Below are 24832 nucleotides of genomic sequence, written 5' to 3'. Positions count from 1 at the left end.
ACCTTCACCCAAGCAAGAGCTGCTGGCTTCTCCCAAACTATGTGACGAACCCCCCAGAAAAGGTACGAGCAGCTGCTGCCCAGCTAGGGCCCTTCCCACCAGGAAAGCCCTGCATGGCTTTGTCCTACCAAAGGAATTTGGTATTTTAAAGCCTCAGCTGGCGAGCCCGCTCCTGCGCTCCGCACCGACGCGCACGCTAGAGCAGCCGGTTCATTTGCCTGTTTAAGAACAACAGCGAGACTGTCGTCATTTAAGTGTTTATTAGTTTGTACATCATATACAGTTTATAATAAAGTAAACCAATTGCATATGGTTTTGCTTCAGTCTGTGATATTCTTCATATAAACACATCATTATGAGTTATGCCTAATGAAGTAAACAACAAGTATTCACATTTTTACTGTTCACATCCTAGGAAGGGCAGGGGCCGAGGGGGACAGTGCTCGTACTGATGTGAAGCCTGCCGTAGGGAGGAGCGCGTTTGGCAAAGCAGCCTGCGGTAGGGATTGCTCCATGCAATATTCCTTTCCTCCGGAGGGAAAGGCGGTTTACACTGAGGTAAGCATTCCTGCTAAGGGCCAGGTATTTACACTGAGGTAAACGGTCAGAATTTGTCTTCGGTTCGGGTAAAGGTTAGAGCAGAGGGTCTGGCATCCTCTCCGGGCTGGCTTCACATCAGTGTGTTTCGTGGCGGCGGCTCCCGTGCGTCTTTATAGACCCGGGGCCGCTCCGGGCGCTCGCCACGGCCCGGCTTCACGCTCTAGATCCGCTTTTGGAGCACGAGTTATCGCAGGGAAAGCAGAGAGGAGGACAGGGCTCGGCCGGAGCGCCGCGGGGTCGGCACCGCCGCTCGTCCCGGCCCTCGGCCCAAGCGAAGCTCAAGTAGCCACAAAGGGACCATCCTGGCCCCGCGGGAGCCCCGGGCACGGCCACGTGCTCCGGAGCGGAGCGGCGGCTGCGCACGGAGCGTCCGGAGCCGCCGTCACCGGGCTCGTCACCCGCCAGCACTGCTGGAAGAGCGAGAGGGGCTTCGGGGCTACCCGGAGGAGGGAGAGGAGCCGCAATCCATGAGCCGGCCTCTTCCCTAGGGAAGGGGAAGGGAGGTCCCAAGGCACAAATTTAAACGGGACGAAAACGGCTGCTTGGAGAGAAGCGAACGGTGTAAAGTTATACGGAAACGGAGGAAGGAATTTTGGAGGAGCATCAAACCACCGTGTGGTCCAAACGCTCTGGGCATTCAACAGGGCGACAACCGATTCGGCCGGGCGCAGCCGCCCGACACGAGGCCGGCTCCGAAAGCGGCGCAGGATCGGGCGAGTTTCCCTATCGGAAACGAAACGGGACGGCAGCTCCCGCTCCGTATCCTCGTCCGACACCAAGGAGCTCCAGGGGACTTGCAATATCCCCTGGCTACTTAACACTGTTGTCCCAAAACCCTTTTTTTCCCCTCCCCTCAAATGTATTTTCCTCCCCTCATCAATGTATTTACAAAACAGTCTGAAGCCTTTAAGAATCCAGCTTTTTAGCAAAACTTCCAAGTTCACAAATGAAACCACGTACTTCCCTATGTAGCACGAGCAGCGGAGACAGGAGAGTCTGAGCCGCCAGCCAGAAGCATCTCGAGTCCCTGCAGCTGCTTCCAGCGCCGGTTCCGGAGAGCTGCAAGGACTCCCAAACCGCTCCCCTACGGAGCATCGGATTTGGAAAGGAAAAACACAAGGAATAAAGGAATAAAACCCGCATCAGGCTTGGTGTCTAGAGGGCGGACAATTTACATGCAGGTGTCCCCCAGGACCCGCACTGCTGCTGCCGTGTTCACTTCCAAAGCAGGAAGCGCTTTCCGCTCCCGCGGGAATGCTGCTGCGCTCCACGGAACCGGCCCTGCAGCAGCTCAGCCTCACAAACCCCACGGATTAGGCAAAGCGACTTTAGAGGGAGCGGAAGAGTTAAGGGGTTCCTCATCTCTTGGGAAACACCACACGGAATCACAACGGCCTGTCCCGGCTCTGGACTCGGCATTCCCAAAGCTTTCCGCCTCCCTGTGCAGTTATTGAGCGGCCGCTTCCACCTCGTTTGCTCAGACCTCTCCAGGCAGTGACGATCCGGCCCCTTTGGCTGCACCGTCGCTGTCCAGCTCCGCCGCGGGCCCAAGAACAAGCAGGAAAGAGCCATGGAAAACTGCTTGGCATCTGCGCTGCCGGAGCGATGTCCCAGGTAGATCCCGGGAAAGGGCCCGGTGATGCTTTTAGTTACGTTTTAGAGTTAACCATTAAGGTTCTTCCTGCCGTTCCGAAAAATCAACCCCTCAGTAACGGTCAGAACTGACTTCCACTTCCAGAAAGACCTTTTTTTTCCATTAAAAAGAGGTGCTTTACTGTCATCTCCCACCGTATCCTGTAGTCACGCCAAAGGGAGGAGGACACCTCCAAACAAGGCCCGATCCACATCCATCTCCTTCCGCTTGTGTTTCAAGCGCATCCCCCACTAAACACAGGTATGATACCAGTTTAAGATCCTTGCTTGAAGATCCCTAAGGGCCAATTCCAATAGTCAGCAGCTCCCATGAAGCTAAAAACGAGAGGAGCTAAAAAACACCACGAAGGTTCCCCGCGGCAAAGACGCAAACGGCCCCGCGCCGATGCCGAAACCACGCGCGGCCGCTTCCCAAAGCGGCAGCCCTGAGTGCCCCCGGAGCGAGGATGCAGCTCGGGAATGCCGGTGCCAACCCGCATCCCGGCTTCCCATGGGAGCCGCCGCTTCCCGCTCCCGCCGTCGCGCACGGCACAAGGAGCGGGGTTGGCATTCGCTTTAACCGCGCTAATAGCGCTCCTTAAAAACCCTTGGCACTCACCGTATTAATATTTAACTACATTGAATCATGCATTCATGTACAGTTTTATATAAATATGTCCTGTTTACGCTTCCTCTTGGAAGAGAAGTGCTCAGCAGCGTTCGGCTTCTCTTCCAAGGAACCGTCTCAAGGTTTGGAGAGAAGGAAGCCTGTCTGAACTGGGGGGAGAGGGAGGAAATAATTAATAACAACAAATCAAAAAAAAACACACCAGCAAGCACAGGATACCTCCCTGCACGTGATGCTAAGAGACTAAGAAAACTCCAAACTGTACAGTAATATTAACACACACAGACAATACGCTACGAATCCAGAATGCCTCACTGAAGGAAGTCCTGTAAACGCCGATTTACAAGTGCCATGAGAACTGCAGAACTCTCAGTATGCATAGAGTGGTATTTCAATTCCCTAAATATTTATTGTTACGGAGTCTAAAAGATGCTAGAACGTCACTTTGCTCCCAGTGCAATCCGGGTGAATCCATCAAGTTACACTGGAGCAAAGGAAGTTAAGAGTAAATGTTGCAGAGTCTATTTCTGGAAAGGAAATTATTGAGTATCACCTCATTTCTAAAGTTGACTTTTGAGTCACAAAAAGCCTCCTTTGCTCTGCAGCACTAGAATTTAAGCCCTTAAATCTTCCCTCGATGAGAGCAGATTGTCAAGAATCCTGACAAAGAGCAGCCACAGTGCTGTGGGATCCGCAGCAGCAGCACCACGTGTTTCTATTGCGACTGTTGTAGGCGAAGTTCAACTTGCATTGCAGTCTAGCAACTCTGTCCAAGTCAATAGGACAAGTACAGCCCTCAGGAGGAAGGAAGACAGATATGAGCATTCACAATAACGAGTTCATGCAATGGATTCATTGCAATCTTCTTTTCCCCAATGGTTAAGAAGTCGTCAGATGTTTTATAAAAGTTAGTGTTGGGTTTCTCTAGGAAAATGTCTTGCATGTACCTGAAACAATGTCCGTTTCATCTAGCCAGGCAAAATGCAGCTCTCGAGTGTCCCTACGCTACCGGGGTCAGGTAAGAAGCTCCAGACACTGCGAAGCCCCTGCAAGACACCGACACGCGGGGACCCTGCGGCTCTGCCCGCGCCAGCAGCGAAGGAGAGAGCGTCTCCATCCCCGCTCCTCGCTTGACAGGAAAAAAGAGGAGAATTCTGGAAGCAGAGCCCCCCTCAGCTGATATCCTGCTACAACACTACGTTTACGGTGAAAAATAAACCTGTGTTTGCTGTCCATGCCTCCGGTCTCACCGCGCTGGCGTTTTCCTGGCATTGTGCAAGAGAAGCAAGTCGCAGACTGCCAGCTCAAAGCTTCACTGTGCCTTTGCATGCTCCTTCCAAAGAGCAAGTTACTTGGATTTGAAAACTACTTCGCTAATTTGATGTGTTTGTACAGTTCCTGTAAACGTTATGGGAACGCCCCGCGGCACGCACACAGAGGGACCGTTTTCAGGGAATAACGTGAATACAACTTGGCATGTCCTCAAAGCTAGAAGGAGCTCATCCACGCTATGGATCAGTACATGAAATCAAACATGAGAGTTTTAAACCATAAAATCAAGTTTTAGCACAAATATCAAAGGTTCAAGTGGATAAATCAAAAAAGATATGATGAAGAAATTCAGCCCAGAGCAAATTGAATGTTCCCTTAAGGATGACAGTTCTTTGAGTGGAAACACAAAGCTTCATTCCAGCTGCACCACAGGGAATTCTCATATAAGCTGCCCTTTTCAAGCCAAAGAAGCGTTTCTCTGATATGAAAGTGTTAACTTCACACACTACCACTTAAGTTAATGCCCACGTGTACCGTTCGGGTAGAATCATGGCAAAAAAGAAACGACAGCTGGCAGGTTAAAAAAAAAAGAAATTGCAATTGTATCAAACTTGATTGAATCTTAGCAGTACTTCCAGAAGATTAAAAAACTCAGGAATTGCTACAAGCCCTAGACATGCTGCCACGCCACACTTGGGAGCCAACCAAAACAAGCAGGAGGTTTCACCCTCCGGGAAGGCCAAGATGCCAGGAAGAGGACTCCAAGGAAACCCCCTCAGTCTGAAAGCATGGGCCAGCATGGAGGGACCGACAGATTCAAAGCTTTATTATTATTATTATTATTATTTTTAATAAAGTTAACAGTAAAACCAAATTCATAAGCCTTCCCCTCCGCGAGCTGGTTTCCTCTTCACACACAAAGCACACAAAACAGAGGTCTCCAACCGAGAAAATGAAACTGCTCTAAGTACAATGAGACATGATGAAGGAAGGAGGCTAAGTATGTCCATATTCAAGGTTAAAATAAGCAGATCAGGTATGTGGAGATTTTTTTTTTTTTTTTAGCCAAACTGGAAAAAGAAATTTCCTGGCCCAGAAGCTGAAAAAGAAAATGAAAAATATTAGCACTTTCAGAATTCTAATATACTACTATTAAATACAATTTTTAAATATCTTGATACCAATTAAGGAGTTATTTCAAACAAAACCACTTGGATAAACAGGTTAAGTGATCCACATACATTTCAAAGCTGATGGAAGGGCACTTCCACCTACCTTCAAAACTGAAGCCGCCCGGCCCACCAAAGAAGGCCTTGAAGATGTTATTTGCATCGAAATCTACAGGGGAGGAAAAAAAAGAAGTTGTGAGCTGAATTTAAACAGATACATTTTTGACAATTTAGACAATGTTGCTTAACTGAGAGCCCATAAAGCATTTTATGGATGGACAAAAAGTGTCCAAAGTGTCCAAAAAAGTGTCAAAGTGTCCAAAAAAGAGTTGAAGTCAGACTCTAAATGCTCTGATCTTTTTAAAGGCTCTGTTGGTAGGATGCTGCAGGGAATGCTCACCTCCCATGTTCAGCCCATCCTCTTCTAGATCCTGCCCGCTGTCGTAGCGAGCCTTCTTCTTGGGATCTGACAGGATGGTAAAGGCCTCACCAACCTCTTTAAATTTCTTCTCCTCTTCCTTTTGTACTTCTGCACTTGCTCCACTGTGTCGGTCTGGGAATGTAACAGGAAAGCAGCTTTCAGTTTCTGGGGTAAATGGAAACATTGCAGGTTCCCAGCCACTGTGGGCTTGCGTGAAGAGACAGACAATTCTGAGCAGTATCACAACCAGCAGGAAAAGACAATCAGGTAATTTGGTGCATCATGTATTTTAGAAATCTGGGGTCAAAAAGTGTCAACTACCCAGAAAATCCACTGCCCATTATTCCTGTTTCTGCATGGAGGTGGTGGTGGAATCAAAGCAATGATATAGGTTCCAAAAACAGACTGTTTCTGGGTACCTGGGTGATGCATTAGTGCTCTTTTCCTGTAAGCCTTCTTGATCTCATCTTCAGAGGCATTTTTGTCAACTCCAAGGATTTTATAGTAGTCTTTCCGTTTGCTCTTCTTCAGTTCTACCTGAGCATTCTTTAAAAGTTGCTTGTGTTCTGGAAAGGGCAATGGCAAGGGAAAGTGGCTTTAGTTTCAGGCAGAGCAACTTGCTCTAAAACACTAACTCATTGAGGCAACCTGGGATGAAATATTCAAATATTACAAATAAATAACTCCATTTAGTCAGATAGCTCATTAAAACCTACACACAAAAGGAGGAAGAGAGGGGGAAAAAAGACAGACGTATTTGTCTCTACTGAGGGAAAGCTTGTATGCACAAAAAGAGAATGTTAACATGCTTACCTTTTGTTTTTTCTGTCTGATAAACTTTTTCATAGTCTCTTACAGCATCTTCATACTGTTCTGTGTCCATATAACTGTGCAATGAAACACTGGTTACCAAGGTACACTTCACAGAAAATAACAAAAGGAGATTTAAGTACAGGCTATCTGGACAGCTATGACTTAAGGAAAACCTGTGCACTGGACTGCCGCCATGTGATACTAATTACTGATTACAGCAATTAATGCTGGGAAATAATCAGTACTGAGGACCCCTGTCTCCCTGTCAGCTAAGAAAGGGGAGCAAATTCAGGGCCTCTTAAGACAGAGCCTTTTACTTCAGCTAAGCTTCAAATTTGTTATCTGTAGGAATAGATAAAATTCATTCTGCAGGAATGAAGTTCCTACCCATAAACCTGCTCAGCATGTCCATAATAAAGGTCTACTTACCACTGTGCTCTCCTCAAGTATGCTTTGATATATGTTTCATCCAGTTTTACTGCATTTGTGCAGTCATCTATTGCTTCTTCAAGTTTCCTAAGCTACAATGACAGACAAGTTAAGCAAATCCCAAGTAGAGAATAAATTCTGATAAAATTATGCTTTTAGATAAATAAGAGTCCAGGATTTTTTTTCCCCAATCCCCTAAAAATACAAAGTTTTTATTTTCTACAGAGAATATGATACATGTTGGTCCTACACTGGCAAAGGTACCCAGGGTTTTAAATTTAGGTCAGATTATTTTAGACCAAAAAACCAAAGCAAGGCAGATGACCTACCAAAACAAAACAAAAACCACCCCACTCATCAAATCTCACCAGAAAGGAAATGCAAAAGGACGCCTAGCTGCTGATTAAGATGGGGTGGAACTACATTCCTCCTCTCCCTCCCACTCTGTGCAGCCCAAGTACTTGACTCCTGGAGAAACAAAACTCAACTTCTTTGGCTGTTTGGAGCAGTGCCAATTGTTGTGCAAGTACAGAAACCTCAAGCATTGCCCACAGCACTAGAATCATCCAGCTGCTCCACACAACCAGGGAAGCTTTTGCTGGAATATCTGTGAATTACACGGTGGGAATAAGCCCCAAGACAAAATACCACCTTTCAGGTGACCATTCCTTACCTTTGAATTAACTGTCCCTCGGTTACAGTAGAGTTTGGCATTTGTTTTTATATTATTTGGATCTATTCCTAATGCCTCTGTGTATAGTTCATATGCTAGTTTGTAGTTTCCTTCTTTAAATGCTTTATTCCCATCTTCTTTTTTCGCTTTAAGTGCTTTGGCATTCTGAAAGTAAAAACATGTTGTAAGACATTAACTCGGGTGTTCGGGGAATGCCCAGCACCTTGTTTTGCTGGGCTAAGCTCCTCGAACACAACTGTTCTCACTTGCTTTCAGACACCACCACTACAGGCTACCAAAGCTGCAGCCTGGCTACAGCCCCTGAAAGGAGATGCCAGCATCTCTCCTCGCAAAGAGAAGGAGCCAGGAACTGCCAACACCAAGCAGAGGCGCTTTAAGGTTTCAGATGAGAACATAACAGTGAAGTAACTCATGCATTCTAAGGAAAAAAGAATAGAAACTTCATGTTTTTCAGAGCTTATGCAACTAAAAGTCAGGAAAGGCTGGGAGAGCTGGGCCTATTCAGCCTGAAGAGAAGGCTGAGAGGGGACCTGAGCATACATACATACCTCATACGTACATACCTCAAGGGAGGCAGTGAGGAGGATGGTGACAAGGACAAGGGTGGAGGATAGGACAAGAGGAAATGGCCACAAACTGAGGCACCAAAAGTTCCACAGGAACTTAAGGAAAAATGTCTTGACAGTGAGGGTGCCAGAGCACTGGAACAGGCTGCCCAGAGAGGTTGTGGAGTCTCCTTCCCTGGAGATCTTCCAAACTTGCCTGGGTGTGACCCTGTGTGTGCAGGGGGTGGCACTAGATGATCTCTAGAGGTCCCTTCCAACCTTAACGATGCCATGAAAAGACTCCCGAGAGTTTGGCAGCCCCCGTGCCCATGCCCACAGCTTACACGACAGGCAAGACACGCTTTCTCGTGGTCAGGGGCCATCCTGAGTGCCTGCACGAAGAACTGCACTGCCTTCTCAATACAGTCCTCATAATAAAGGCAGAGGCCACGGACGTACAGAGCGTCTGCATTTGTTGAGTCCATTCGTAGTATGTCACTGCAACAGACATAGATATATTACAAAAATAACAACAAACGAATAAGCATCCCTCCACAAACCCCCATGTTTCTTTCTGAGCCCCAAAAGAACTCTTCTTTTGCAGAGCTGTTTAGCTATTTTATCCTGTCAGTGGTTCAGACACACAAATACATAAGTCTTTGCTCAAGCAGGACTTATGGCAATTAACTGGGCCTAAGTACAGTTTCCTAGTGAGATAAACTGAAGGGGGATAAACTCGTGCACTCTCTCTCTCACCCAAATTTGCATTAAGGACTATTTCTGTTTTACACACCCTCATCCAGGGACTTTCAAGGTAAAAAGCAAATCGCTTTGCAGAGAGGGGGTGGGGGAATTCCACAGCACTCTACATCACTTATGACTCCAATTCCAGCTCACCTTGCTACGGACTGTGCTTCTGGATAGCGGCCCAGCAACGCTAAACATTCAGCCTTCAGGATTTTGAACCGGTGACAAGCGGGAGCAAACTCCAAAGCACGATCCATGCAAAAGACAACCTGATGGGAGAAAAACACACCATCACCAACAAAGCAAACAGCCAAAGGCCTGGCTTGAAAGACTGCACCCCTACCACACTCGAGAATTCATATTTCTCTTTGAACAGCAAGATACATATAGAAACACCTGTTTCCTCTGCAGCTGGAAACACTTGTTTCATCGGAAAATTCTCGTATTTTTTTTCCCCGCCAAAGTGCCTTCGTTAATAAGTTCTGCAGTACCTGTTGTTTGGATATCATCAAAAGCACTACACATAGTTGGGAATCACACGGAAGACTCAAGGGATACCCAGAGAAGGTTCATCCCTTTAACCCTTCTGAAACCCTAGAGAAAAGCCAGGGAAGACAAATCTGCCTCTATTTCCTGCATTATCAAGACATGGGGGAGAGACAGAAATTCAACACATTGAGACGGTTTGGACAAAGCACAAAAAACAAAATTTCTGTGCAGGGGCTGATCTTGCACTGCTCCGACTACTATGGGCAGGGTGATCTAATAGGTCTTTCCAGCTCGATTCTCTGGTGGGGACATCTGCACGAGAAGGGGGTCATTGTTCCTGCGAGGTTCATCTGCCTCCCGGCCGTGACATCACGCGGGCTCTGTGGGCAGCTCTGTGCTCAGCCCGGGAGCCCACGGCAGGGAGCAGGAGCAGCTCTCCAGAAACAAAGATCACCTTCTGTGCAAGGCTCCCCAGGCAAGCGCCAGGGCACAAGCGAGAGGACAGATGCAGAAGCCCACAACATGCAACACTGCCCATGCATCCCAGCTGCTCCTCACGAGCAGGAGAGGCAAAGACGGGATTTACCGCTGAAAGGGGGAAATTTTGGTTTTAACCCTAGAAGATAGCAATACACTGAGCTTCTGGCCCAAACTTGGGCCGTATATGTAATCACTGGATGAAACGGATGCACGAGAAGTGTTTGGGGGCCCCCAGATTTCGTGTGGCAGGGCAATGCCAGCTGCATCCTGCCACAACCCTCAGAAAGGAAAATTTAGAAACAGAAACGGAGTTTGCGCCAAGTAGATCTGCAATCCTCCTTCAATGGCCTGCACTGTAAGAGCTTTTTTGAGAAAGAGAGAGAGAGAGAGAGAAGAAAAAGAAAAATCCTTGGTATGCGTTTGAGGAGCAAAGCACAAAAACGCTGCTGCTAACACAACACCTTAATTCATGGTTCCACTCACTCTGCAAAGCAGAGTAAGAGGAGGATTGGCCTGAGCCTCTCACCCTCTCACTCTGCACTTGGTCAGTGCCAGGAGAACAGGAGCTCTGCCATGTTCTCCGATGTTACAGTTCACAAGACAACCCTGCTCCTATGGCAAGAGGACGTTGAACAGCATCTTCCATGAGGGCACAACTAATGCTAGGCAGGGGGGTGAGATCTGCATCTGGTTGATCTGACCGGGTAAAATAGGCCACAAAAACAATCAAATAAGTGTTACCTTCCTGAAATCTCGTTTCTCAAAATCCACTTCAGCTATTTTTTCATACTCGAGGACAGTACTGGCATTTTTGAGCTGAAAGACAGGAAAACACAGCACATGTTGCAGGAGTGCCAGTGATCTGCACCTTCAAATAGCACTTAAGTTTGCAAATGTCAAAGCAAAAACCACCAGCAGGCATGGAACTATACAGATTACCTTGCTGCTTTCTGCAGGACTAAAAGCAGTTTGAAATCAAGTAATCCAGTGGGTTACAGGCACAGAGACACCGTATCATTTTTTTCCACTATACCAGGGCATACCAACTGTCAGTACTGAGCCTGAAGGAGATTCCACCTTGCAAAAGGCTTACCAGCTCAATCCATTCTGGCAGTCCCATCTACTGGGAATATTTCGGTTTCGAAACCTCCTTACCTCTTGCTGCGCCTGAGTATTCTTGTGATCCAGTTCTAAGACTCGTTGAAAGCAGCGGCTGGCAGCCATGGCATTCCCTAGGGACAGATGGCACTTCCCTTCCCGTAGGTGGCCCTGAAAAGAGAGTCCAAGGCAACTGCAGAAGCAGCAATGGATGGAGACGGGGGTTGAGAGCCCAGGAACGGGTCGGGACGTGGTGTGAAGGGGTGTGCACGTACCCTTACAAAGGTGTCGTCCAGCCTGACGGACTGCTGGGCATCGGCCAGCGCTTCGCGGAACCGTCCCAGCATCATGAGGGTGGCAGCTCTGTTCCCGTAGTAGCTGGCGTTGTTGGGACAGGTATCTAGGGGACACGCAGTGGTGCTCACCATTAGTGCAAAGCAGGCAGCTCGCAGGCACCTTGGAAAAGCCGCTGGCGGAATCCAGATCCCATTCCCTCTGGATTTATAACCTATCGCTCCAGTGGCTTAAGCTGATCATGATGGTCAGATAACATCTGCCCTACGAGGAGAGGCTGAGGGAGCTGGGCCTGTTCAGCTGGAGAAGAGAAGGCTGAGAGGGGATCTAATCAGTGTATGTAAGTACCTCAAGGGAGGCAGTGAGGAGGATGGTGCTGGCCTCTTTTCACTGGTGGCCACTGATAGGACTAGAGGAAATGGCCACAAACTGAAGCACCAGAAATTCCACAGGAACTTGAGGAAAAATTTCTTAACAGTGAGGGTGCCAGAGCACTGGAACAGGCTGCCCAGAGAGGTTGTAGAGTCTCCTTCTCTGGAGATCTTCAATCCCGCTTGGACGCAGCCCTGTGCCCCGTGCTCTAGGTGACCCTGCGTGTGCAGGGGGTTGGACTAGATGATCTCTAGAGGTCCCTTCCAACCCTAAGCATTCTATGATTTTATGGTCAAGAGCTGTTTAGAGCAGCTTAGAAGAGCTGACCACAAAGCCCTCGTTTCTCAGCGCGCGCCCGGGAATTCACACAGAGCAGCACTTTGTGGGGCTCAGCCTGGCAGCGCTGCCGACCCTGCAGCACAGGGAATTGCTGGACTCGCTTCCCGTTAGGAATATTCTGGCTAGAGCAGCCGCAGAAAGACTGCTGCAACCACCCACATCAGCACTAGCTTTCATCACCCATCGGGCAAAACTTGACAGGTAATTAAACAGGCAGAAGTTTTTACCCAGCACAGGCTGCTGGAAATCCTACTGGTGTATTTCAGATTGATAAACCTTTGATTTTTAGATATGATATTCGTCAAGATTAACAGAATCAGCAACTGTCCTCACCTATGGCTTTTGTGTAATAGTTGTACGCTTCGTTATAGTCTTTCTTGGCATAGTAGGCGTTTCCTTGTTCCTTGAAGGATTCCGCTTCTCTGAAAGGCAGGAGAGCAACAGGAGTTAAGACGAGCACATTGTGAGATCCCAAATGGCCCCCATGAAACACGGGATCCCCTGGAGACCTCGGTGTAACTGCTCAGGTGCTCCCATAGACGTCGCCCCTGGGAAACGCTCACGCTGGGACCTGCCACCGTTCAGACACTGTCCCCCTTGGCCAGGGCCACGGACAGGGGGTTCTGCCAGGACACGACTTTGCTGAGCGCTACACGAGCATCGCAGCGAACTAAACCCACCTCTGCACATCCATCCTTCAACGGGAGCCTCCAGAGCGGGCAGGACTCACGTTACACCTGGTTAATCAAAGCAGCCTCATCCAAGCACTGCACAACCCGGCACTCATGAAATCGAGAGAAAAAAATGAAAAACGCTGCCTACTGTTCAGAAATAGTCTCACCTACGCAAGAAACGGGGCCAGGAACAATTTCTGCGCTCCAAAGACAGCGAAGCTGCGGAGCAATAAGGGTGCAAGCCTCAAGCAGGAGCTTGGCACTGCCTTGGCAACAGGTCCAGAAATAGTCCTCGCTCTCAAGAGCAAGGATTTGCAGAGGCAGTTTAAAAACACACAACATATGGTTTGGAGCAGCATCCCTTAACTCTCGGGAGCAAACTTTCCCCTCAAGAAAATGCAACCCTTCTCTATCTTCTTGCGTCCACCTTGGCCGTTTCATATAAGCAGCCCAAGAGGGAACTGTTCTCGGTGCTACGCTTTGGTCACAGTTAAGCCTTTGCACTCTACGTTTTAAGGAAAGTTTAGTCTGCAATGAATTCACCATTTGCCAGGCAGAACCACAGGACAACTGGAATAAATGTTAACAGGAGGCAGGTTGACTGTCTTTAGGAAAAGCTGGAGCTACAACCAAGGAGAGGAGCGGGGCTCTCTCCGTAGGATGCGAACTCACGACGTCTGATTTTATTCTGCACAATAAAACTGTCAGCAAGACTGATGAGCCCTGCATTTTAGCAAGCTGCCAGATCAGAGAGCTCAGGGTGCAGGGTCGATTTTGCAAGAGCCGCGGATATTCAGCGTTTGCATCTTGCTAGTACCCAGAAACGAGGGCAAACTTTACTAGTCCCTCCACCTAGAAAGCCTTCTAGCCAAAGAGCCAAAGCTGAAAAATGCCTTTTAACACCAAAACCGACCGCTCTGTGGCTTGTGGAAGCCTGTGGGAACGCAGCGGGCGCGCTGGAGCCAGGGCAGCGGCGCGGGCGAGCAGGGCCGCGCTCAATGGGCGCAATGTTCGGCAAACCCCCCGCAACGCGAACAAAGGCGACTGTGTTGGAACAAGTTCACATGTTTTTCGCCCTCCTCGGCCTCGCCATGGGCCGTTCCCCCGCAGCTGCCTCCCGCACGGGGTTGTTTTCACAGAAAGGGCCCCGTTTTGCCAGCTGGCAAAACAATAGACACAGGGCGCTGCGGTCGCCCTCCGCTCGCGCCGCTGCTCTTTGCTGCCACTTACGCTCTGACAAGGGCCCGGGCACGTTCGTAGAAACGGGATGACCAAGAAACTCTTGGAAAGGAGGAGCCGGCGCCCGGTTTTCCGCTGCCCCGAGGACCCTGCGATTGCGGCTGCGATGGCTGGAATGGTGGGAAGCGGAGCCGGGCACCGCTGCTTCCGAGTGTTACTGCTCAAACACGCAAAATACAGTGGAAAACAAGCAAAAAAGAAGGTGCCTACAATGCCAGAACCAAGGGACTATGTAGTTCAACCAGAACTTTGTTCTGGTTAACCTCACTTCACTTGTAATAATTATGGAAGTTTCACTTGTTTCCATAATTATAAACTGAAAAAAAAATCAATTTTATTCACATATCTGCTCTCAAAAGGTCTTTTTATGTGACCTAAAGAAAGTGCTGAACGGGATTAACGGCAGAACTCTCCTCTCCGGGCCCCCCTGCAACCTGCACACGGACCAGCCCGGGATTCCCGAGTCTTTCAGGAATTTCACCTGCCACGTCAGAGGGGAGCAGCGCCCACATCCTCTGTGCCAAGCACCTGCTGCAAAGAGCTGGGAAAATGGAGGAAACGCGTTTAGATGGCAACACAACTTCCCAAAGCACCAGAATCTTCATTAGGAGACCCCAGAGATGTGAACACAAAAATTAAGTTTTCCACCTTCTGTCTAATTTCCTTTTAAGCATTTATTTTAATATAGACCGATGTATCAGGCTGCAGTAACTCAGAAAACACTCACGGAAAGGAAATACTCATACATATTTCTACTGTTCACATGGCTTAGGGCTGAATGAAGAAAAAAAATCATGCAAAAAAAAGAATATAGTTGCCTTGAAAGCACAAAGGCAGGGACGGCTGCTGGAAATGCAAGATTTGTGACGCGAGGTGCCAGAACAGAAGCATCTCTGCCCAGTTGTGTTCCACTGGCACAGAAAGCACACGGAGAAAGCGGCTCTTGTTTACCACGGGCTCTGGCTATGACAAGGAAAAATGCAGATCTCCTGATATCACTGGTAATTGTTTCAAAGCAAACAGATGCTGCAGCCTGAATGAGATCATTCTGCATCTTGCACTGATGTAGGCTGCATTCCCCACTTGCTACTTTTGAAACTGAAGAAGAATCACGCTTTGCTAAAAATACAACGCAAGCTGAACGGATTCCTTTGTTAGGAGAGGCTAGTGGCTTTTTAGGGCCTCTCCACAGTGACTCCAGAGGATAAAGACGACAGTTGCATCAAGAATCTGGGGAAGAAGCCTGGCTTTCACTGTCCGTGTGCATCCACAGCTCTCAAGGAGGGAATCGCTTGGAATATCTCTCTTCCTGCAAGCTAGGCAGGATTTTCTTCCTTTTATAATGTCTGCCAAGACCCCTTATTTGAATTCCCAGGCTCCTGAGGTCCCTGTCACAGGATGGGACAAAGGCGGATGTTACTGGTGCTCCTGCTTGCACCCAGGAACATGGTCCATCATGGGGGCTGCCAGGCGGACTAGGAAACCATCCCTCGGCCCGAGCCCCTTCCCGGCCATCCCGCACGCCGGGATCCCATCCCGGCCGGCAGCCTCCGCCGCCAGCTCGGGATGAGACGGAGGAAGAGGGACCTTGCAGCGACGCTGACCTCCCGCCTGGCCGGGAATGCCGGGATCGCTGCAAACAGCATCTCCCAGGGCTGACCCTGCTCCAACACTCCCCATCCGGGCACAGACACCAGCCCCAAGACCCATGTGTAGATGCCCCAGCAATCTCTTCTGGGCTGAGCAGAGGAGACACATCTGTCCTTCCTAACTCCTCCTTGCAGATATTTTTTTATTCTTTAATAGGATGTGGTGCTTTTCCCGCCCCCCGCCCTGCAGTTTTCTTGCTCAAATTCCACCCAGATCTCAGCTGTCAGATGCAACTCAGCTGTTTGGGTAAAATAAGTTTGGTGATCTCAGTACAGTCCACAGCAGGCAGATGTCTAGAGCTTAAAATTAGCCGTCCTGTTTGCCACTGGACATACTATACCCTCCCTCCTTGTTTTTTCAGGGCTCAGAAGAGAAACCAAATACTGAATGGGCCACAGAGATTGATCTTCCCTGACTGCTTCAGAGATCCTTGCCCCAGGTTGGGATTTACACGCGGATTTTAACCGTGGATTTGGAGCAAGGGGAAGGAACATCCCGCCAGCAGGGATGGTGCTTCTGTCTCCAGGACATGGAGGAAGGGCACAGCTGCAAAAACAGGCCCTGCAAACGAGACGCAAAGCCATAAATAAAGCGCGCTGCGATTTTCCCTCCCGCGTCACGTTGCGCTGTGCACCAGCACCCCCCGCTGCACAGCGGCGGCTGCGCCGGCCGCGCGGTGCCCGTGCAGAGCGTGTCCCCACGCGAGGGGACCCGGGGCCTGCATGTGCAGACAGTGGCCTGGCCGTGTGGGACAGTCACCCACGGGGACGTCGGGCCACAAGGGCTGCTTGGGGACATGCAGCATCTTGCAAGAGGCGGCAGCAACGCGAGGGGGACGGAGCGCTGCAACAGGCTGCCCGGAGAGGGCAGTCTCCTTTGGAAACCTTCAATTCCCACCGGGATGCCACCCTGTGCCCCAGTGTCCCTGCTGGATTAGGGGACTGGACTAGATCTGCAGAGGTCCCTGCCAACCTCAACCACCCCGGGATTCTGCGCGATGTTAACGGAGGCGGCGCACAAAAAATCCCTACCCTCCTCCACACGCACAACATCCCCGAGCTCAAATAGCAAAGAGCAGAAGCCACAAGAAGGGAGCAGAGGAGATCAAAGCAGCCGAGCAACACTACTGCCTGCAGCTGCAAGCAAGAGCAGCCCGATGAGAGCTGAGGTTTAATTACACAGTTATGTAACGCACCTTGCTGGCAGGGAGCAGGATTAACCTACTTCATAGTAATGACTTAATCATTTCAGGCACGGTGAAATTGTAGCATTCATAAAAAAAAAAAAAAAACACAGAAGGGCCTAGAACCTGCTAGAGTCTGATTTTATCAGGAAGACCCAAACCAAGGAAGGAAGCAGCTGCAGGAACTGCATGGTGGGACAACTGCCTCTGCAACATGCTTCACCTGAAACAGAATGGTTTATGCTCCAAGTCCTGAGCATTATTTATATCATACACAGCGACTGCCTAATTTGGAGTATTCAAATACCCTGCAAATACACGGGAGAGTTCACATCTATTATCATAATATCGTCAAGTAATTTCAGATTAGTAAAACAGACTCTATTTACAGCCTGGGAAATTCAAGTGCCCATTTACAAGCAGAGCAGTGGAAGCTTCTCCAGCCTAAGCCATGGGCGAAGCTCAGCCACAACCAGGCTCTCAGGGCCAGTGCAACCCTGTAATTCTGTCAGCACTCAATAAAAGCAGCCGGGTAATGACATTATTCACGAGGAGCAAAACTGAGGAGCAACTCAATTTATGCAAACAAGCAGCAGAAAGATTCCTGCCAATTATCCACACCTGACAACCTCCAGGCAACGGCTGTTGAACTCCGGAGTGACCCTGCAGTTAGGTGAGGTCTGAAACACTATTTTTGACTCTGTGCAATTTGCTTTGGTGGCAAAATTCACATTCACCATTTCGCTGCAGTAATCATGATTTCCTACCTGGCCCACAACTCTCCTGAGCTCTATAGCAAAAGGAACAGTCTGAGCAGATTATTTCATAACGACATTTTCCAAATGACTGGAAATATCTCTTTTTAAGAGGCTTGCACATCCTCCAACACTGAAGGATGGGGAGAAAGATCCAGTCTTAAACATGCACAGACAGAATCTAGAGCTGCCAGGAAGATGACAGGCAAATTATCCCTGGCAAAACTCCAGTGACCCCAAGCTCCAGAGCAGCAGGGCCAAGGAAAACCCGCGAAGGAGCCGTTCTGCATCGTCCCAGCTGCTCCAGAGCAGCTACCATCCCCCTGAAATGGATTTGCACCTCTGCTGATTTCCACCTTCTTATTAAGCCACAGAGATGAGCGCCGGATATCTAGGCACATGGAAACCCATGACCACGACTTGTAGCAATGATCCCCAGAGTCCTCGTTTATTCCTGCTGGTTTTTAGGGATTCAAGCACAGTCACAGCATAAGGACTGCACCGCAGCATCGGATCCGGAAGCGCATTCCCGCGCCTGCGGAGCCCTCCTGTGACTCAAGATGTTGTACGAACATTACAAACATTACACAGCTAATTAAGTCTCCAACCACTCTCCCCGGAACAGCGAGGAGCTCATTTACATTAGGCCAACTAAGCCACGGAATTTAAGCAATTTACTTAAGCCAGGATGGGCCAAAGCAGAGAACAGGTTAACGCCCCAGATGTTCTTGACCTCAAGAAAATCTGCCCTGGCTGGTAGGCACGGGTGTTTAAATTACATGCTTTCTAAGCTACCAAAAAGAGAATAACTGCAAGAAAAATAATTACTTCCTTCCTGGAATAGGTTTCCATCAGAGGACACCAGCACTTCTAATGAGGTCGCTAATGTGACCAGCACAAACAAAACATTGTGAAAGCACCTACAAAAGCACAGCGGAATGGGAAGTGAACAGGCACGAGCTGCAGCGCTGGCCTTGGCGCCCCAAGGGGAGCAGCCCCCCAAGGCGGCCGCTGTCCTCCTTAGCTGAGCTCCCCCTCGGAGCAGGGACACAAGCCTGGGATTTCTTCCATGTCTGCGCCCGCTCGGCCTTTCCTGTGCACTTCTTCTATTCGCGACCGATTTCCAGCGCCCGTCACTTCTGCAACAGAACTTGGGAAGGGGGAAGCAAGGCTAGATGTTAGAGCACACCATGACAGCAACACGGGGCCCTCAGCGTGATTTTTACACTCGGGTACTTAGAGCACTCGAACACCCCACTTAACCAGCCGGGGGAAGGAGCGGTTTACACACAAACGTGGCTTTCCCAACCTTGCAGGCTGTGCAATTTGGCCGTGCTTGGCGCTTCTCCACAAACATCCGATTGAACTGCATTCCCGGCCTGACATCACCGGGAAGGCAGCACCTTCCCAGGGCTGCTCCTCTGCTTCCAGACGCAGCAGCACGAGCCGCCCCGGGCCATCAATTTCCCTTTGAAAACAGCAGTCCTCAGAGGCCACTTTCAGCTCTGTTTCCTCCTTATCCTTCCGCCAACTGAATAATTCTCTGGAGCAATTGCCCTGCCTCTTCCAGAAATAGTTCTCTCATCCCCAATTCCCCCGGAGATAACAAAGTGCCTGTTTTCAATGCTGCGGAACGAGCGGAGCTTCCCAGACACGGAACTTCCCCGTTTCATTCCCTGCAGAGACCGCAACACCCGGCAGCACGTGGGAACACGATCATTTGCTCCCGAAAACACATAGCTTACAGTGGGAATCCTTACGGTGATGCAGCAGTGACCTGGGGAAGCTTGGTTACCCCATGAGCGTTTCGGGGGGCCCTCGCACACCTGATGCTGATGTTCTCCCCGTTCCCAGGGCAGGCAAGGCCAAGCGGAGCTCGCTCCAAAGGCTGCCACCGGATTCCCTATGGCATTAGGGCACAAGATGCTTCCCTGGGAGCAGGAGAGGCCGGGAGCGCTCGGGGCTCCGCAGGGGCTCCGTCCTCGCCACGAGGCAGCCGTTTCCTCACACGCTGCCAGGCAGGAAGGACGACGTTTATCCTGCGGGAACGGCCAAGCGGATCGACCGGAGGCGGCTCTGCTCCCCCTCGCACACACGGAAACGCCCCGGGCCCAGCGCTGGGGTCTGCCCCGCGGGGCCGTAAGGACGAGCGGGGCAGGAAGGGGGCTCCTTCCCCCCCTGCTCCCCCGGGGCCGGGGGGATACGGAGCAGCCGGGGCCGGTGCGGAAGGCGCCGCCGCTCCCGCAGCCGCCCCGGATGCGGCCGCGGCTCCGCGTGGGGAGCGACCCCCAGCAAAGCCCCACGGCTGCTCCGGGCTCCCCCAGCCTCGACGCCCTCCGTGGGGCTGCCCCAGACCCCCGAGCTTGTGGGGCTGCCCCACGGCCGGCGCTTGGGGGGTGCCCCTACCACCACCAGGGCTGCCCTGTGTGCCCTATCCCCCCCCGGGGCTGCCCCTATCCCCCCGGGGCTGCCTCTAGCCCCGCTCCCGCCCCCGGCCCCACGGGGCCGCCCCGAACCCCCAACGGCCTCCCGGGGGGGCTGTCACCCCCCCCCCCCGCCCCACCGAGCCGCCCCTTGGGCCTAACGGCCTCCCGGGGGGCTGCCCCGAGCCCCGGCCCCACGGGGCCGCCCCCGAGCCCCGGCCCCGGCGGCCCGGCCCCCCTCCCCGCCGCACGGTGCCGTCCCGGCTCCCCCGCACGGTGCCGGTGCCGGTGCCGCGGCCGGGCCCCGCGGCGGGTCCCCGCTACCTCCGCGCCGCCTCCTCGTCACCGCCGCCGGGCGCGCCGGGCCCCTCGGCCGCCGCCATCACCACATCGCACTCGGCCGCCGCCGCCATCTTGCCGCCGGGCCGGGCGCGGGGCGAGCGGGCGCCGGGGGCGGGCGCGGGGGGCGGAAGGGGCGGCCACTTCCTCTCGGCGCGACGGCGGCCGCCGTGGGCCGCGAAGGGCGGTTGGTGCGCGCGGGACGGGACGGGACGGGACGGGACGGGGACGGGGACGGGGACGGGGACGGGGACCGGGACGGGGACAGGCGGGGGGTGGCGCGGCCGCCGCTGCCTGCAGGGGCCACCGGGGCTTCCTCCCCCCGCCTCGATCCTCGTTGCGGCCCGGGGGGGTGACACCCGCTGCCCGCGTCACCCCGGGGGGGGACGGGAACGGGGAGCGGCCGCGCGGGGCCGTGAAGCGTCCGCCGTGGGGCTGTGACCCCCCCGTGGGGCTGTGACCCCCACCCCGTACCCGCCATAGGGCTGGGACCGCCCCAAAGCTCCTGATGGGGCTGGGACCCCCCCCCTATACCCGCCATAGGGCTGGGATCCCCTACAAAGCTCCTGATGGGGCCGTGCCCCCCTGCCCTCCTTCAGTGGGGCTGTTCCCTGCATCCCCATGGGGCTGTTTGCTCCCTCCTGACCCTCCATGGGGGCTGTGTCCCCCCGCCATGGGGCAGCGTCCCCCCTCCTGCCCCCCACGTCGGGGTTGTGCCCCCCACACCTGCCTGTGGGGCTGCGGCCCTCCATGGGGTTGTGTATCCCCCATTGCCCCCCACTCAATGGGGCTGTGTCTGCCTGTTGCCTCCCCAAAGGGGCTGTGTCCCCTCCATGGGGCAGAATCCCCCCTCCTGCCCCCCACAATGGGGTTGTGCCCCCCGCCAAGCCGCTCATGGGGCTGTGCCCCCCAGCAGGGCGTCACGGCCGGGGTCCGAGCAGCGCCATAGAATCATAGAATCATAGAATGCTTAGGGTTGGAAGGGACCTCTAGGGATCATCTAGTCCAGCCCCCTGCACACGCAGGGTCACCCAGAGCACGTGGCACAGGACTGCGTCCAAGCGGGTTTGAAGATCTCCAGAGAAGGAGACTCCACAACCTCTCTGGGCAGCCTGTTCCAGTGCTCTGGCACCCTCACTGTTAAGAAATTTTTCCTTAAGTTCCTGTGGAATTTTTGGTGCTTCAGTTTCCGGCCATTTCCTCTAGTCCTATCAGTGGCCACCACTGAAAAGAGACCAGCACCATCCTCTGCACTCCGTCCCTTGAGGTGCTTACGTACACTGATTAGATCCCCTCTCAGCCTTCTCTTCTCCAGCTGAACAGGCCCAGCTCCCTCAGCCTCTCCTCGTAGGGCAGATGTTCCAGGCCCCTGATCATCCTTGTGGCCCTGCGCTGGACTCTCTCCAGCAGCTCCACATCCCTCTTGTCCTGTGGAGCCCAGAACTGGACACGATACCCCAGATGTGGCCTCACTAGGGCTGAGGAGAGGGGCAGGATCCCCTCCCTCGACCTGCTGGAGACGCTCTTCTTAACGCACCCCAGGATCCCATTGGCCTTCTTGGCCACAAGAGCAACTGCTGCCTCATGGTCAACTTATCATCCACCATGACACCCAGGTCCTTCTCCGCAGAGCCATGGGCAAGAGCTGCAAGGTGGTGGTGTGCGGGCAGGCGGCCGTGGGGAAGACCTCGATCCTGGAGCAGCTGCTCTACGGGAACCACGTGGTGGGTACGTGCGGGGCGCGGGCGGCGGGACGGGCACGGCGGGACGGGCACGGCGGGGAACCGCGCGGAGCCGCAGCCATCGGCAGCGCCGCGCGCGGCCCCCGCAGGCTCCGACATGGTGGAGACGCAGGAGGACATTTACGTGGGCTCCATCGAGACGGAGCGCGGCGTGCGCGAGCAGGTGCGTTTCTACGACACGCGGGGCCTGCGCGACGGCCTCGAGCTGCCCAAGCACTGCTTCTCCTGCACCGACGGCTACGTGCTCGTCTACAGCACCGACAGCAAGGAGTCCTTCAAGCGCGTGGAGCTCCTCAAGAAGGAGATCGACAAGTCCAAAGACAAGAAGGAGGTGAGCGAGCAGCGGGGCCTCAAAGGAGCGGCAGAGGCAGCGCCCCTTGTCACTGCTTGTCATAGAATCATAGAATCATAGAATGCTTAGGGTTGGAAGGGACCTCTAGGGATCATCTAGTCCAACCCCCTGCACACACAGAGTCACCTAGAGCACGTGGCACAGGGCTGCGTCCAAGCGGGTTTGAAGATCTCCAGAGAAGGAGACTCCACAACCTCTCTGGGCAGCCTGTTCCAGTGCTCTGGCACCCTCACTGTTAAAAAAAATTTTCCTTAAGTTCCTATGGAACTTTTGGTGCTTCAGTTTGTGGCCATCACCTTGGCTTTCACGGGGGTGGTGACAAGCTCCTGCTCCAGCAGACCCTCGTCTGCAGCTGGTGCTGCTCTGGGATGCTGGCCAGGGAGAATATGGGCTGTGTCCCCATGGTCATTCCACAGCCACCGAGCAGAAGGGCTCTAGGTGGAGGCAGCTGACGGGGACAGGGCCCGTGTGGCTGCTGCTTTGCGGGTCCTTGTCACCTTTCTCCGTCGAGCAGGTCACCATCGTGGTGCTGGGCAACAAGTGTGACCTGCAGGAGCAGCGCCGCGTGGACCACGACGCGGCCCAGCACTGGGCCAAGGGCGAGAAGGTGAAGCTGTGGGAGGTGTCCGTGGCCGACCGGCACACGCTCATCGAGCCCTTCATCTACCTGGCCAGCAAGATGACGCAGCCGCAGAGCAAGTCGGCCTTTCCGCTGAGCCGCAAGAACAAGGGCAGCGGCTCCCTGGACGGCTGAGCCTCGTCCTGCCCTTCCTCTCCACCGCCACTGCCTCCTCTCCCTCAGCTCCCGCCTTTCCCTGCGGTCACCTCCCGGAGCCGGCGGGGAGCCCCTGGAGGAGGAAGGGGCTCCCTAGGGCCAGGCTTTGAGGATGGAGAGCGCGGGACAGGGACGGAGGCTGCGGGAAGCCGGGCAACGCTCCCTCCTCGGAGGCCCAGGGCTGCGAGGGCGGCCTGGCCGCATTCCCGGCTCCCGGCCGCGTTCCCGGCTCCTGGACACACAGGAGCGCTCCCTTCCTGGCCGAGCTGCGTGCGGGACATGGAGCTGCGCCAGGGCTGTCCCTGGGAGCAGGGCCTCAGCACGCGTCCCATCCCAGCACACATCCCATCCCAGCACACATCCCATCCCTGCGCAAATCCCATCCCCACGCGCATCCCGTCCCTGCCATCCTGTCCCCACACACGTCGTGTCCCCACACACATCCTGTCCCCACACGCATCCTCCCATCCCCACGCACATCCCGTCCACTGAGCACGTCCACCACGCACATTCCAACACGTGCCGTCCCCGCGCACATCCCTTTCCCGCACGCATCCACCACACACATCCCTGTGCAAATCCCACCCCCGTGCACCTCCCCACACACATCCCGTCTCCATACACATTCCCATGCATATCCCCGCACACATCCCATGCCTGCAAACATCCACCGCATACATCCCTGTGCAAATCCCATCCCCGCACACATCCCATCCCCGCGCACACCCCATCCCTGCACGCATTCCCACACACATCCCATCCCCATACACGTCGCATCCCTGAACACATTCCCACGCACATTCCCGTGCACATCCCCACGCACATCTCATCCCCATGCACATCCCTGCACACATCCCATCCCCACCCACATTCCCATGCACATTCCCACACACATCATCCCATCCCATCCCATCCGACACGGGATGTGTGTGATCCGGCGGGCGCTGCGGCGGGCTCGGGCGAGCCGGGCGAGAGGCAGAGATCACGGCACGGCCCTGGCTTGTTTGTACTTGTTCCTTTTATTTACTGAGTAACACAATAAAGCGATGAGATTTGATTATCAAAATATTTTCCTTTTTCCCAACAGTTATAGTACATCAAAAAATATACAGTGAACATTACAGGAGGGGTACTGGCCACGTCCCTAGACTCTGCTTGTTTCGTTTTTGGAGGGGGTGGGTCTGGATTTATTTATTGTTTTGGAATCAAACTCAGTTCACGTCACTCCGAGGTTATTTACAGGGGTCACACGTCACCGAGCACTATGGACTATGCCCTACTACCTAGTACAGCGGACGCTAAGTCAGAGGCAGTCGATGCTTTGGACGGCACGGGAGCGGGGGGAGGCGCCGGGGGCTGAGTTCTGACGCAGCTCGTTGCAGTTGTTGTCGTCGGAAGGAATGGCTTTCACGGGATAAAGTGCCAAGTGTGGGGGCGCGTTAGGACCCCACGGGGACGGTGTGGGGGCGAGGGGACGGGAGCAGCCGCTGCTGCTGCCTCCAGCAAAGGCTTTTTTGGGGCAAAATGCAGGGGAGCGACCCCCGCCGCGTGGGGCAGGGGCTGCGGGCGCCGCGGGCCCCTCTGCTCCGAGCCGCGTCCCCGAGACCGACCCCGTCGTCTGCTCCGTCCTCCCACCCCGCTCGGATGCCCCGAGTGGCCGCACGGGCGCCCAGGACCC

At 53.2% G+C, this 24832-nt stretch overlaps 2 protein-coding genes across 2 annotated transcripts in view; one reads left to right on the top strand and one right to left on the bottom strand.

Annotated features, from left to right (window-relative positions):
* LOC104572241 (NF-kappa-B inhibitor-interacting Ras-like protein 2) overlaps positions 1-23144 on the top strand; it is a 208426-nt gene extending 185282 nt beyond the window's left edge. Inside the window, exons 2-4 of the mRNA XM_088529731.1 lie at positions 21918-22013; positions 22117-22358; positions 22894-23144. Coding sequence (XP_088385857.1) covers positions 21920-22013; positions 22117-22358; positions 22894-23133 — 576 coding nt within the window. The 5' untranslated portion in view covers positions 21918-21919 and the 3' untranslated portion in view covers positions 23134-23144. The remainder of the gene's footprint in view (positions 1-21917; positions 22014-22116; positions 22359-22893) is intronic.
* On the bottom strand, positions 4932-20383 carry DNAJC7 (DnaJ heat shock protein family (Hsp40) member C7). The gene is made up of 14 exons (XM_088529709.1): positions 20271-20383; positions 12356-12444; positions 11293-11417; positions 11075-11188; positions 10661-10735; positions 9101-9219; positions 8548-8701; positions 7638-7802; positions 6965-7056; positions 6536-6609; positions 6142-6288; positions 5702-5854; positions 5408-5470; positions 4932-5231 (listed from the first exon to the last, which is right to left on the bottom strand). Exons 1-14 carry the CDS (start codon positions 20357-20359, stop codon positions 5194-5196), a joined length of 1497 nt encoding a protein of 498 aa, XP_088385835.1. The 5' UTR covers positions 20360-20383; the 3' UTR covers positions 4932-5193.
* Positions 23145-24832: the final 1688 nt, after the last annotated feature.

This window comes from Tinamus guttatus, unplaced genomic scaffold (genome assembly GCF_059628265.1).
Source record: "Tinamus guttatus ecotype Peru unplaced genomic scaffold, ASM5962826v1 Tinamus_guttatus_pri_ptg000339l, whole genome shotgun sequence".
NCBI classification, from domain to species: Eukaryota; Metazoa; Chordata; class Aves; order Tinamiformes; family Tinamidae; genus Tinamus; species Tinamus guttatus.
This window is presented reverse-complemented; position numbering and strand designations above follow the sequence as displayed.

What these genes read in the sequence shown, in the direction of transcription:
- DNAJC7 (XM_088529709.1), bottom strand. Translation starts at nt 20,359, where the DNA reads ATGGCGGCGGCGGCCGAGTGCGATGTGGTGATGGCGGCGGCCGAGGGG. An exon ending in AGAAACGAGATTTCAGGAAG is followed by an intron (nt 9,220 to 10,660) that starts GTAACACTTATT and finishes TTCTCCCATCAG; the next exon opens with GTTGTCTTTTGCATGGATCG. An exon ending in AAGCGTGTCTTGCCTGTCGT is followed by an intron (nt 7,803 to 8,547) that starts GTAAGCTGTGGG and finishes TTTTACTTTCAG; the next exon opens with AATGCCAAAGCACTTAAAGC.